Source organism: Rattus norvegicus, chromosome 13 (assembly GCF_036323735.1).
Source record: "Rattus norvegicus strain BN/NHsdMcwi chromosome 13, GRCr8, whole genome shotgun sequence".
NCBI lineage: Eukaryota > Metazoa > Chordata > Mammalia > Rodentia > Muridae > Rattus > Rattus norvegicus.
Genome location: NC_086031.1, coordinates 21831656 through 21846698, shown reverse-complemented (window position 1 = coordinate 21846698; position 15043 = coordinate 21831656). Strand labels below are relative to the sequence as shown.

The 15043-nt window shown below is 43.3% G+C and overlaps 1 protein-coding gene across 5 annotated transcripts in view; it reads left to right on the top strand.

The window, feature by feature from the left end:
• Rnf152 (ring finger protein 152) overlaps positions 1-8065 on the top strand; it is a 79367-nt gene extending 71302 nt beyond the window's left edge. For 4 of the 5 annotated variants that reach the window (XM_017598769.3, XM_017598766.3, XM_017598768.3 and 1 more), the window contains one exon: positions 219-8065. In XM_017598769.3, the coding sequence (XP_017454258.1) occupies positions 361-972 (612 nt within the window). In that variant the 5' untranslated portion in view covers positions 219-360 and the 3' untranslated portion in view covers positions 973-8065. 5 annotated transcript variants of the gene reach the window in all.
• The last annotated feature ends 6978 nt before the right edge of the window (positions 8066-15043 follow it).

The following is a 15043-nucleotide window of genomic DNA, read 5'->3' as shown; positions in this document are numbered from 1 at the left end:
ATTGTGATTTCTTACAGGGAGGTAAGTAAAGGCAAGAAATTGTATTTGATTTCCTACTGGGCATTCCAGGAAACCTACAGCCTCACCAATAGGATGTTTTTTCTTATGTTTGACCCAGGAACAAGACTTTTGAGCTATGTTATGTTTTTAACTAATCCACATTGCAACTTTTAAAAAATGGATTAATTAGTTTCATTTGCATTATTTTTCTCCCCCAGAAATTAGCACGTGTGCGAATGCCAGATGCCCTGTGAGCTTGCCATTCCCTGTTGACCTTGAGAAGACGAATCCAGAGCGGTGACCTTTGAGAACCAGCTTTCCACCTTCCTGTTGGCCCCGCCATTTGGCTCTTGGTCCAAGATGGAGACGCTCTCCCAGGATTCCCTGCTGGAATGTCAGATATGTTTTAATTATTACAGCCCCCGACGAAGGCCCAAGTTGCTGGATTGCAAGCACACCTGCTGCTCAGTGTGCCTCCAGCAGATGAGGACCAGCCAGAAGGACGTAAGGTGTCCCTGGTGCCGTGGCATCACCAAGTTGCCCCCGGGCTTCTCTGTATCACAGCTGCCCGATGATCCTGAGGTCTTGGCGGTCATCGCCATACCACACACTTCCGAGCACACCCCAGTCTTCATCAAACTTCCAAGCAATGGGTGCTACATGCTGCCCCTGCCCATCTCTAAAGAGCGTACACTCCTGCCGGGAGACATGGGCTGCCGCCTGCTGCCAGGGAGCCAGCAGAAGTCTCTCACTGTGGTGACCATCCCTGCAGAGCAGCAGCCCCTGCAGGGTGGAGCTCCCCAGGAGGCCGTGGAGGAGGAGCCTGACAGACGGGGCGTGGCGAAGAGTTCCACGTGGTCTGGCGTGTGCACTGTCATCCTGGTGGCCTGTGTGTTGGTCTTCCTTCTGGGCATTGTGCTACACAACATGTCCTGCATCTCTAAGCGTTTCACTGTTATATCCTGTGGTTGAAGCCTTTCCCAGGGAAGGCCTCTTGCGGGTGCCAACTTAGGGGGTGAGCAAGTGTTGATGATGGGATCCCTGTGATAAGATGGGGATGATATTGAGCATTTGGTGCAAGCGCTGGCCTGCGTTGATTCGCCTAAAGACAAGGGCGGAGGGTGAGGTCTCAGCAAGATCCCAGGCGAAGAGTTTAGAGATGGTGACAGCTGTGAAGATGTTTGCATGCTTGTGAATCCAATGGGCTGTAATTTACGATTTTCCAAAATCCTGGTCCCAAGTTAGACTTTTCTACTTAGACATGAAACTGTACATGTGGGTGCAATAGCTCTCTAAATACGGTAGATGGTAGGTTAAAACAGATGCTGTGTACACAAGTAGAATTAAACCTCAAATCCGTGTTTAAAAAACAAAAACAAAAACAGTGAAGACCCAGAGCTGGCTCCCGTGTGTGCATGTTTGTGAGTGTGCTCACACGTGTTCATGCGTGGGCTGTGTGTGTGTGTGTGTGTGTGTGTGTGTGTGTGTGTGTGTGATTGAACTCTGGTCTTCATAAACTTTTTATATATTTTGAATGGCACCCAAATCAAAATAATCAAAACAGACTTTTTGACTGTTTGAAGAAAATGTTTGCACACATGTCTCCAGTGTGTTGTGCTTTGTCAAGTTCCTTCATTTTTCTTCATCTGTGATTTAAGCTTGCTATGTGCTTGTTAAGCTGGAAGCCCAACAGGCGAGTGATGGACAGGGAAATATGGCAATGCCGAATTCCCCAGGAAACCTATATGCCAATCTTTCTCAAGCCATCTCACAAGACAAGAATTTAAAATGTAAATATTGTGAACCTCTGTGTGTGTTTTGTGTGTGTAATTCGATTTATCTCAGGTTTTTGATTTTTTTTTCCTGAAGAATCCTGGGAGTAAGACTTTGTGGACATGTATAAGCCAAGTGTCTAAAATACCAGCCTCCTGGCCGGAGCCTGGGTCTTTCTGGATTCCCTATACAATCACCTCCAGCATCCACTTGCCGCTTTGTTGTGTGTAGTGATCCCATGCCAGTAAAGGCTCGGACAGAGAGCCTCAGAAGAACGTGTCATTTTTCCCTCAGTTTGGAGGGCTTTGTGTGAAAGTCACAAGTGTTGTTCATCAATGGCACACCTAGATGGGCATTGTAATAGACAGTCCTTGATAATCTTTTCTTTGAAAGATTTCCCTGTAAGAGTTAATCTGCTTAGAATTCAATTTCATCTTGTTGGAACCAGCAAGAAAATGTTTTGTATTTCAAATGTTTCTACTGCCAACAGTAGTATGGCGAACAAAAATGTATGTTCTCTATGTAAGTGAACCAGTTTTTCCTGAGTGCTCAACTATTTTTAAATGTGAATTCATGAAGAGAGTTCTGTTAGCATGACAGGAGCAGTCTCTGTCCCTGGCTGTGTGTGCACTGGGAAAGAGCTGTGAGTGCTATCGTCCTCTTTGAACTCTGTGGAATGAGTGAGGTTTGTCAAGGACTCCACTCAGCTGTGTTCCTCTCTGCTGTTCTGTTGAATCCCTGAAATGGTGGGAAGGACGGGAAAGGCAAAGGAAAGGAAACAGTGGCACTGGCTGGACAAAGCCAGGTCAGAAACAGTCCTGGAACATGGAGGCAATGCTAGCCTTCATCTTCAAGCTGCGCAACAGACAAAGTGATGGCTTTGCAGTGAAATAAAACAAAGGAATAACATCTAGAGCACAAAGCTAACAATTGGCATGAAAATTCAACATCGAATTATGAGCTCTGGTTTTTAAAAATCTTTCAAATTTGTAAGGCCTTTAGAAAAAAAATGTATCTGAGGGCTCAAACTAGAAATTAGGTTAAAATACCGTTTTATTGTGTAAGCTATTGGGCATTATACAACAAATAATCTAGGATTTATTTGGTATTAATAATTTAGGTATCATTAGCTGAATACTATCCTCTATTATGTAACGTAATATATTGTTGGGTTAGTGTCAATTTCTCAAACTCTCAGGCTGCTCTAATGCATGTCTGACCCACTTTGTGTGTCTCTCAGAGTCAAAAACACACATAGACAGAAATGTCGCATAAAGGATGTTATGTTTCCAATGGATGCTACTCTTGCAAATTTAAGCCAGGCCATATTTAAATTCATCTGGGAGGGATATCAGCATACCTTTCTGTACAGTAGAAAACGACTGATCCCATAGTGCAGTGTGTAAACGCGTTCTAGTTATCTAGGAGGCAATTTATAGATACTAACGTGTGTTGATATGGTGTCCTGTGGTTTTTATTGCAAAGCTGTATAGTAAAATTGTCCACAGAACTCTTACTTAAAAAGTCCATGTTAGAGCTGTAATTAAGCAAACTCAGTCTGCTCCCTGGTAGACTCTCAACCTCACAACCTGACAGTAACAACCCAAGTCAAAGCTTTTATATGTGTGCTTGATCTAAGAAACATTATTTAACTGTTGAAATGGATTCTGCCTAGGGTTTGCATATGTGCTTATTGGGGTGTGTGTGTGTGTGTGTGTGTGTGTGTGTGTGTGTGTGTGTGTGCTCGCACGCAAGGAGGACTGCCAATTTCTATATACTTGATGTTTTAGTTTCTTCTGGAATTTACCCAAAACACTAAAAATTTATCTACCCCATGTGGCACAAGCAGCAGGTCTTAGAGTCACATGCCAGTGGCAGGTCCAGCAGTTATCTCTGAAAGGAGCCTTTACTGGCTTCATCTTGAGATGAGCTCATGGGCGTGTGTAGAGAGCAGTAGTGTGCAGGTTGTAATGCTATAGCTAGAAGACAAGACCTGTGTCCTGCTGTGCCCTATTAGTCCTCCCTAGGCTTGCCACCTTCCCTGTCAGGCTATGACCCAGTACAGGCTCTGGAGATGCCCTTTGCTGTGTCAGCTATTGCTTTAAGGGTTGTTTCAGAGATTAATTTCTTTCTAGATAGCTTCCTTTTGGGGAAGAAAAGGGGGGTTGGTTTAGGGATGAATATAGATATTAAAAGAAAACTTTCAAACCATTGTGATCCGAATATTTAGAAGTGCAAAACATCAGCCAGGATGCTGTCCCCCATATGTCAAGGATGATAAGTGTTGTGTAAATAGTGACCTATAAGAAGCATGACGTTCTTCTTTATTAATGATCTTGACATAGCAAGGGAATGCTTACTGTGTTAAGTAGAGCCAAGTATGGCACTTCATGTGTTGTCTTTAGAAAATTTTTGTACAATGACCTGGTATATAAATTGTAATGACAAAGGCAAATTACTTCTGAATTTCAGTCACACCTTATTATCAGGAAGATCTAAGGCTTTAAAAAAATAGAATTAAATTTCATGCTCTGCATGACTCACAGAGTGGGTCTGTTGGAGTGTCAGCTTTGTGTTAGTTAGTTCAGCTCTTGGAATTCTCTAGGTCAGTCCTGCTTGATAGAACTTTTTTGAGTTGACGGAAACCGTTCTGTAATTGTTCCGTGTTGTTTAGTAGAGTGGCCACTAAGCCACGTGGCTGTTAAGCAATTAATTGGGGATGACTGAAGAAGTGACTTTTAAATGGTATTTAATTTTAAGTAATTTAAAGTTAAATATTCCTCTGTGGCTTGTGACCACACTGGCCATAATGACATTAGGAAGTTAACAAAGTGACAGGAAGGCCAAGAGAGTTTGTTGACTAGTATCAGTTGGCCAAAAGAAATTCCTTTCTAGCTTAAAGAAGTTTATGAGCTCCAATGGGGAGGGTGGCAGTAAAATCTCATCCGTTGCCCTTTGGGGTTATTGCTTAGATACTTTGGATCAAGCAATGAGCAGTTAAGCTTAAAGAGAACTTTATTAAGCAAGCCCCTTTTCTGGGACCATTAGCTGCATGAAGCTCATAGCTAGACAGTAGCTGTAAAATTTTTGACTTGCAAGCTATGCATGACCTGTGCTGTGAAACTGTATGTAGGGTCCTGTGGCCAAAAAATGAGTCAATGTTACAGAAAATCAAATAAATAAGAGTCTGATGAAATCCCCGTTCACTTTTGATCTCTTTCCCGACTGCATCACTGCATCAGTGAGGTGGGAAATCCAAGATCAAGCATGCTTTGCAGTGTTTACAGTGTTTCTATTTGCCCTTGAAGTCAGCCTGTTTGTGTGTGTATTTGGTGTGGGCATATATGGATGGCAGGCTAGAACAGAGGCACTACTTTTAGAGTGAGATGTGACATTGTTAAGTGTCTCTCTTTTTAAATTTAGTTATCATTAAAAGGTTTGAAACTTTGCACAAAGGCACTTTTTACATTTTCATAGTTTAAAAAAAAAAAGCAAACCATGGCGTAGTGGACTTTAGAACCTGAAAGGCTATTGCGGCTGTTCTGTAATGTTACTCTTAATTGAATAAAGTGGAAAAGAGTCCGGCTCAAGATGCATTCCTTAGAACATTTACACTGTAGTCAATAGTCTGCCACCCATCCCTTCTTAGATTTTGATTTAAAGTTCTCCCTGTCCCTTTCTTGGAAAACCTGTACTGTGTCAGAATTCCATAGCTTTCCTTTTCATCGCCCCCTGCCCCAATGTGTTTGCTTTGATAGAACTTAATTGGGCTGAGTTTCCAATTCTGCAGCGTTCAATAGAGAGCATTGCTCCTTGGGGCTGGTCTTGTTGGCCAAATGGTGTTTTCTTAAGAATTTTGTAAGTAAGGAGGCCAAACAGTGATTCATATGCTATGAGTGATATACCCAGACAATGACTCAGCTCCTCTCTCCTTAGAAGAATGATGCTATGGACCAGGCAACATTCTGGAACCAAACCAGTAGTTGTCCAACTCTTACCCTGGACCTAGATGGAGAAATTGTTTCTTGACATTTTCACCATAATCAGTAAAACATCAGCAAAGTGATCCTCATCCACATAGAAATTCTAGGCAAGAGTGAGATTTCCCAAGAGAATTTCCACACAGTGTCTAATTGAAAGAGATAGTTGCTGGATCTTTCTTGGCTTGAAACTCTTGAAAAATACGTGGAAATTCAAGCCATTTTTTTTCTGATACAATACTACAACACACACACACACACACACACACACACACACACACACACACACACACTTTAGCTGTTATTGTGGAACTACTTTGGGGAATGTCTTAAACTCTTAAGACTTCTCCATGTATAAAGAGGTAGGTACTCCTTTACAATGTCATTGGAAAACCAATGATCACTGACACACTGAGTACACAGGGCATTTGATTTCTGTATTCTAAATAGCTTCTCTCTCTCTCTCTCTCTCTCTCTCTCTCTCTCTCTCTCTCTCTCTTTCTCCCTCGTTTGGTCCCGGTTATATTTCAAGATTGTAAACTACTATCTCTGAGATCTTCCATTCTGAATCAATTTCTCTGAGCACTTCCCTTGTCTTGCTTGCTCTGTCCAATAGTCTTTTGATTTTCCCCTATTCACTGCCTGGGGTATCCCCGTGTGTGCATCTCACACTTTAGCGGTGCTTGAAAATGCTTATCTCAATTATCTGGAGTTTAATCTAGGAAAGTTTTTTAAAAATATACTATTTGTATTGTGTTATTAGGGACAATCAGTTATTAGAGCAAAGTACTGAGCTCCAACAGAGGGCCTTTCTCTTTGTTCCTTACAGAGTTGCATCCTGAATCTTTGTTTTCCCAGATCACTGTTCTGAATGCCTCACTAGATGGAGAACTGTGGCCCACAAGAGAGTCCCCTGTAATCTCCCTGCCCAGTGAGTTACTGGGTTATTCTAAAGCAGCTTTTTAAAGGGACTGGTCACTCTTTAACTCAGCATTTGCTTTTTGAGAATACAATAGAAAGTGGTTGAATATATTGGTGGCAAGGAAATGTGAAGTAGAAAGAAAAGAGATGTGACAGATGTCCTTCAGGGGGCAAGTTGATACCCTATGTTATCTCCATTTAAACAGCAAGAAAAGGCAGTGGCTGTTGTCTTATGCTGTATTGGCTTGGTGGACTTAGACAAACCACTGCCAAGTAGCCTCACCTGAGGGAATGGTAGAGACAAAGCCCTGGGCTCTAAATATATCTTTTATATGCCCAGAAAGGAAAATGTAATGAGATTATGGTTTCAAAAAAAAAAACAAAAACAAAAACAAAAAACACTTGACACTATACATCAGCCATGGTAGAAGCAGATTGAAGATCGTGGTATGTGACCTGGGATGACTTTACCAAGGCCAACCATTCCATCAAGGCCTCCCTGATTCACAAAACTGCTTAACCGAAGACACAAACAGAAGGTGCCTGGCTGAGGAGGAAGTTCTCAAGGAGTTCTCATTTTTTTCTCTCATCCTCTCAGATGCTCTTGAGTTATTGGGGCTGTAGAAAATTCCAGAGTCTGCTATGGAGTTCGCCATGGAGTGAACTCTGGGACCCTCTTTGCTGTGGAAAACCCCTAGTTCAATTTTTGTGTTGTGACTTGAGTCCCTGGAAAAACTTAGTTCAATACTGTTATGGTTATGTCCTTGCTGCTACCATTATCATATTTATGTGTCTCACCACTTGTATGTGTGGCCTCACTTGATGGTTAGAGGTATGAAAATTGCCATCAGCCTGGGGAAGTTGGCTACAAACTCCCAACAGAAGACGTATGTAACCACTGCCATGTTCCCGATTCCATTCGTAACCCCCATTCTTGGGCTTTCTGGCCTTGTATAACATACTGCAATCAAATGGTGAGATTAGTGCTGTTCTGAGGCTGTTGATTCTAGTTCCTGACATGTTTCATTTGTAATAATGGAGACTATTTATTTGGGGGAGCTTTTCTTTGAAAGGGCCAAATTGCCTACAGATAAATGAGCTGCCAGGCTGTGGAGAAATTCTTGTCCAAATGTTGCCAAATGCTGACTTCATAGGGGATATCAAGCTGCTGTTTATTAATCTGAATGTCTTAAAAGCCTTCCTGCTTGCTCTCTCTGTTATAGACGGTGTCTTAGCCAGTCCTGAGTTTTTCCAATGAATCCAATTTTAATACATGGTATTTTTGTATGCCAAACTGGTGTCTTGTCCTTTGTATATGTGGTAATGTTCATTTTACGACTACTGTTTAAACACATTTGCTATGATTAAAATTCAAAATGATTTCAAGTAGACTCATGCCTTGCATTTTTTTTCTCATGACTTCACAAAAGAAAAACTTGACTGGGACTTTTATCATCTTGGAAAATTTTAGTAGACAAGTATGGAAGCAATAAAGTGCTCCTAAGTCGCAGGTTTTAAGTAGAGGTGACTTTCAAATGACTTGAGATCCCCAAGAACCAGTTTGTAATGAGGAAGCTCTAGACTGCTTCTGCAGCTTGCATTTCTCACAGTTTGTGGTGACTTTAGTCCTTACAGCTTAGAAATGACAATATGCTGGGTCTCTGATAGGAGAGCCACATTGGACTGTATACGGGGTGCCATCCTGGGGACCCTGACTTTGCCTCTTGGCTCTGCTTTTGGAAATCTATCTGCAGATGAAAGCTTTTGTTGACACAAGCCATGCTTCCCATCTCTGAGCACATGAAGGAAAATCAGCTCTTTAGCTCAGCCTCCCCCTAATTAGGGTGTACTCAGTGACCTGATCCTCGTGGATGCCAGTATGAGCACGTTTTGTGTGTGGCAGCTTTAAAATCCATCCTCATAGTTTAGTAAGAAGTGACAATGACCCGATGCTGCATTTTGTTTCCAACATTAAGCTCTGCATTAGGAAATCTAGATTTTTGAAAGTGTGAAACTCATTTTGCTTCCTTTACAAACCCTGACATGACTTTTCGAGGGTCAATGTGGGAGTTGGGCAGCCATCTTCTTGCCAGGATTACCTGTTAAGACTTGACTTTGCCATCAGCCAGAGAACTCAACCTCAAGAGGGCAGAAGGTTGTGTAAATGAATTCCTTGGCTCTCTCTGGGCCTGGCTCCCCATCACGTCTTTTCCGATGACACAGTCAGCTGGTTTGTATTCTCTGTGTTGTGTGTCAGGGAATCTTTTTCTATTAATTCCAGACAGAGAGGGCAACAAGAGACCAAAGAAACAATTCCACACTTGCCTGGTTCGGTGGGTTTGTGGTTTAATTGGCATTACCTAGGGAAGCTCCATCAAAAAATAGAGACTACCTCCAATGTTTTATCCCTGGGAAGGGGAGAAGTCTCATGAGCCTTCTCCATAGTGTTAATATGCCCAACCTTGTGAGAGCTTCATGCCAGTAATCACAACCACTGTGGCTTCAAAACTGCAAGTGACACATGGCTGGAAAGAGAAGGAGGTTGTCAATTCCAGGGTCCTTGCCATTCTAGGATGTCTTACAAAGGAGGAAGTGTGAAATTCAAGGTCTAGAGAAGTGAATATCACATTCTGCCCCCCCCATCCCAAACACACACAGAGAGAGAGAGAGAGACAGAGGAAGGGAGGGAGGGAAAGGGAGAGAGAGAAAGAAGAGAGAGCATATACACAGCACACACAGGACACACATCACAAATACATAGCACACACAGCACAAACACTGCATCCAGACAGCATGCACATATCACACTCAGTGAACACACACAGCACACAGAGCATAACCATAACACACACAATATATATGTATGTATGTATCACAGCACATATACACAATACACACACATAGCTTACATGCATGACACACACAACATGCAGCACACACACAACACACACAGCATACACACAGCATATATACAACACACACGGCATACACACAGAACATATACACAACACACACACAGCACACACATGGCACAAACAGAGCAGAGACTGAACACACAGCACACACACATATACAACAGCACACACACACAGCACACATACACACAGCAGACACACACACACACACACACACACACACACACACACACACACACACACTGAATCCTTGGGAAACAGTTTCCAAAAGTGAAAGCAAGCTGAGCTGCAGGGCATCAGTTTTTCATGTTTCTTTGTGTTCAGTGTTGGTCTCTGGAGGAGAAGTCCATTTTTGGTGCACATTGTACAACGCAATGCTGTGCATGATTAGATGAGGGGAAGACTCCTGTTTGGAGCACAATAATTCAGTGCTAGGCTACATAGGGTCAGGTGAGGGGAAGCCCCTCTTTGGTGCATGCAGAGCAGTGCTAAGCTGTGCATGTTCTGGTGAGGGAAGCAGTCAGCTCCAGGATTAAGGCTGAGCCTCTGCTTTTCTTTTTATAGGTTTGAAAACTTTTGTGCAATTCTTCTTGACCCAGAAAACAGGCCAGCTATAATTGGATTCAGCTTCTCTCCCCAAATTGACTGGTTCCCCCCTCCACTCTCTCCACACTATTGTGTTTCATACTTGTTTCTATCATTTGTAATTGAAAAAGTGACTGTCTAAATGTGTGACTTGTGCATGTCTGTGGTATGTGCACCGTGTTGTGTGCATGTATGTGTATGTGTGTGTGGTGGTGGTAATGGGTATGTATGTGCTGTGTGCTTGTTTGTGCATGTGTATGGGTATGTATGTGGTATATGGCTGTGTATACATTTATGGTATGCATATGCTGTGTATGTGAGCATATTAGTGCCACGTGTGTACCCATATGTTTGTGCATATATCAGTATATACATACTCATGAACATTTCAGAGGCTCTTAGCACTAACTTTTTAAGGTTAATGGGGTAAAGCTCTTTAATGATACCAAAGTAAAGGAAGACACTTTTATTTGTCTAAGAAGAGTATTTATCTAAATCATGAGCACAGTTTGAATAATCCTTTTTGTTTAAAGTTCCCACTGATCATCAGGGTAAGGGGTTTGTGGTTCTGTTTTATTCAGGATAGAAATGATTCCTCTATATTGAGAGAGAGAAATTGTTAACTTCTTTATCCAGAGCAAGGGTCAAGGCTGCAGCTCCTATAACAAGAGAGAAACTGATGTGGAAAGTGTAGCAGATGTGTTTGAACACTTCTGTTACCTGGCACAGGAAGCTTCATAAAGGAGCACTATGGACTGAGCCTGGAGCCCAGTGGTAAACACACACACACACACACACACACACACACACACACACACACACAGAGAGAGAGAGAGAGAGAGAGAGAGAGACAGAGAGAGACAGAGAGAGACAGAGAGAGACAGAGACAGAGACAGAGAGAAAGTCTCACACACATTTGCATACACATTCATACATAAACACACTACACACTTACACACACACAATACACATCACATTTGCACTCACACACACTCAAGGGAAACTGTTACATAAAAGTCTTGTAAAAGGGGGCAATAAACTGGAGGGACTCAGCAATTTCTGTTTATCCAAAATGCTCTTGGAGTCCCCCCTACATGGACATTTTTTCCCCATCAGGCACAGGTAGGACATCTGTCACGTGACAGTCTTCCGGGCAGAATGAAGAGAGTCAAGCTTATCTCCTCAGAGTTCACTGCCTACTTTAGGTATGGAAAGGTAATCAGAAAACCCGCATGTCTTTGTCTCCTCAGTTTTCTTGGCCTTCTTTACCTTGGCACACACACTAAAGCAGGGCTATATTCTGAAACATTGTATCCTAAACCTGGGTATACACAAAGAACTTAGTATTGTAGTAAATGCAAGCATAGATTCTAATAAATGATATCATAGCCCAGGCATATAGTTGCGTTATTTTTTCAAGAATGATAGATAGTAGCCTCACCTGTTTTGGTAGAAGATGTGGTCACAAATGGATTTCTAGAGTCATGGCTTCTGGAAAAAGACAATGCAAGAGAAAGGAGACATAGATGCCCCTTGATAGGCTCCTGCTTCTTGTGCATTGTCTTGTGCTCATTATACTATGAGAGGTGACATTCCACACACCTACTCTATTCCTTAATATCTATGACCATGGTCTCAACATCATGGCTGCCCAAAATCCATTTATTCAAATCTTTTGGGAGAGGTGATTCATTCGTAAGAGCAGACCCAGTGCATAAGATTAATTCCCTTATGAAAGAGACTCACTTTGTCTCCCAGCAAGGATTATCCAAAGGTGAAGATGTCCCCTGAACAAGGGCAGCAGCAGACCCTGGTGTGAGCCACGATGGGATAAAAGGGGAAGGAGAAGAGAGACAGATGTTCAGCTGTTTTCATCGCTTCCTCCACACTGACAGGGGCTTTTCTGTCTAACCACATCCTCCTGCCATGAGGGACTGGATCTTTGAAACCAAGAGCCAAGGGAGGGGGAAGGAGAGGGAAGGAGAGGGAAGGAGAGGGAAGGAGAGGGAAGGAGGGAGAAGGAGAGGGAAGGAGAGGGAAGGAGAGGGAAGGAGAGGGAAGGAGGGAGAAGGAGAGGGAAGGAGGGAGAAGGAGAGGGAAGGAGAGGGAAGGAGAGGGAAGGAGAGGGAAGGAGGGAGAAGGAGAGGGAAGGAGAGGGAAGGAGGGAGAAGGAGAGGGAAGGAGGGAGAAGGAGAGGGAAGGAGAGGGAAGGAGAGGGAAGGAGGGAGAAGGAGAGGGAAGGAGAGGGAAGGAGGGAGAAGGAGAGGGAAGGAGAGGGAAGGAGAGGGAAGGAGAGAGAGGGAAGGAGAGAGAAGGAGAGGGAAGGGGAGGGAAGGAGAGGGAAGGAGAGGGAAGGAGAGGGAAGGTGAGGGAAGGTGAGGGAAGGAGAGGGAAGGAGAGGGAAGGTGAGGGAAGGTGAGGGAAGGAGAGGGAAGGAGAGGGAAGGAGAGGGAAGGAGAGGGAAGGAGGGGGAAGGAGAGGGAAGGAGGGGGAAGGAGAGGGAAGGAGGGGGAAGGAGAGGGAAGGAGGGGGAAGGAGAGGGAAGGAGAGGGAAGGAGAGGGAAGGAGAGAGAGGGAAGGAGAGAGAAGGGGATAGAAGGAGAGGGAAGGTGAGGGAAGGAGAGGGAAGGAGGGGGAAGGTGAGGGAAGGTGAGGGAAGGAGAGGGAAGAGAGCTACCTTGCATTATTCTGTGTGGAAGAAGCTAGAAGGTACTATCAATGAACCCAGAAGTGCATCCTTACACAGCAGATGTGCCCGGGACCTTGATCTTGGAATTTTCAACTTCCAGAGCTGAGAGGAATAAATTCTGTTTATATAAGCCACCAAGTGTATAGTAGTTTATTATAGAAACACAGACCAAATGTCCATAAAGGACATTTTACCGAAGAAAGCCATGCGTCTGTTTCACAGGTGGGTGCTGTTTTCTCCTAAGTGGTAACCATGTATACAACGGCTCACAGTGGACATTTCACCTCACTGTGCTCAGACAAGCAGTTGTTTTCTTGCATGTCTGTGCAAAAGAAAATAATATGTGCAATCCTTTATTCCAACACTTGTGCAATTGTTTTTGAAATAGAGCCGAGTTCAATACTGCTGATGCAAGCTACAGAGGACCACCGAAGGTCCGGTCAGAGGCATGTACATCCTAAGCTATGTGCCAGGGTGATATATGCACTGTGGGAAAAAAGGTTTGTAGTTGAACAAACTGGGAAACCTCTGGCTTAAACAGGTTTTTAAATTTTTAATTCTAGACCCTTTCTGAACCTTTGGTTTGTGTATTGGTCAAGTTTTTTTCAAGGAACAATAGGATGCCAGTGTGTAGAACAAGAGACAATGAGGAAACAGCAAGTGATAGACAGAGCTAGAAAGAGATTTTAAAGATGTGCAGCTTGAAAAGTGGAGACTGGCAAGTTCAAAATCTCTAGGGCCATGAACAGGCTAGAGCCCAGAGACAGACATGGTGTTGCAGCTTAACTAAAAGGCAGTCTGTTGGCAGAATGGCCTTCCCCTCTAGGGAGGTCAGCTGTTTATTATTATTATTACTATATTATTATTATTATTATTATTATTATTACTATTATAGTGGATTAAGTTACTTCCATCCACAAAACAATGTATATCTCTTTCACTCAGCCACCTAGTATAAATGTGAACCACATCAAATAACCTTCAGGATAACATTCCACACCAATATTTGACCAAGCACTTGGCTATCATTTTCTAGACAAGTTGACATAAAAAAGGACTCATCCTAAGATGCTAAGGATACAGTTCAGTGATAGCAAATTAACCCTGGACTTGATTTCCAGCATCATAAATTGATTACTAATCATTATACCTATCATGACAACCACAGCAGTATGCCAAAGCCCCAGTGAATCTCTCAAAGCAGGATGCAGTCAGTGTTCTACCTCCTCCCAGTTACTTATGCAAAGAATCTATCATCGCAGATGTGCTAATGGTAAGAAGGCCATAGCCAGAGGATATGGAATGTGTTTATTTTTATGTATCAGTGTATGTTTGTGTGTGGGGTGGATGCATAGTTGGGTCCAGGAGCACATATGTATGGCACGTGTGTGGAGGTCAGAGGGCACCCTTGGGTGCCTGTTGTTAGGTGTCATCTATTCTACATCACTGACCTGGAATGCCGTCACGTAGGCCAGAATTCTTGCCCTGCTGGCCTCTGGGGATCTTCCATCTCTGATGACAGTCTTGTGCCACCAAGCTTTTCAAGTGGGTTTTGGGAAATCCAAGTTCAGGTCCTCAGACTTGATAGGCAAACATTTAATCTAACCCTCTCCTGAGTCTTATGTTGACATATATGAGAGCTTTGTCTGAATGTATGTGTAACACATGTTTGCCTGCTGCCCTTGGAGGTCAGAGGGCAGCATTGGATCCCCTGGAACTGGGGATGGCAGTAAAACACCACACGGTTGTTCGGAAGCAAACTGAGTCCTCTGGTGGAACAGCCAATGCTCTTAACTAATGTCTTAGTTAGGGTTTTACTGCTGTGAACAGACACCATGACCAAGGCTACTCTTATAAAGACAACATTTAATTGGGGCTGGCTTACATGTTCATAGGTTCAGTCCATTATCATCAAAAGCAGGAACATGGCAGCATCCAGGCAGACATGGTGCAGGAAGAGCTGAGAGTTCTACATCTTCACCTGAAGGCTGAGAGCAGAATACTGACTTCCAGACAGTTAGGATGAGGGTCTTATAGCCCACATCCACAGTGACACACCTACACCAACAGGGCTATACTTACTCCAACAAGGCCACACCTTCTAATTGTGCCACAACATGGACCAAGCATATACAAACCATCACTACTGAGCCATCTTTCTGGCCTTTAAAAAATTGTTA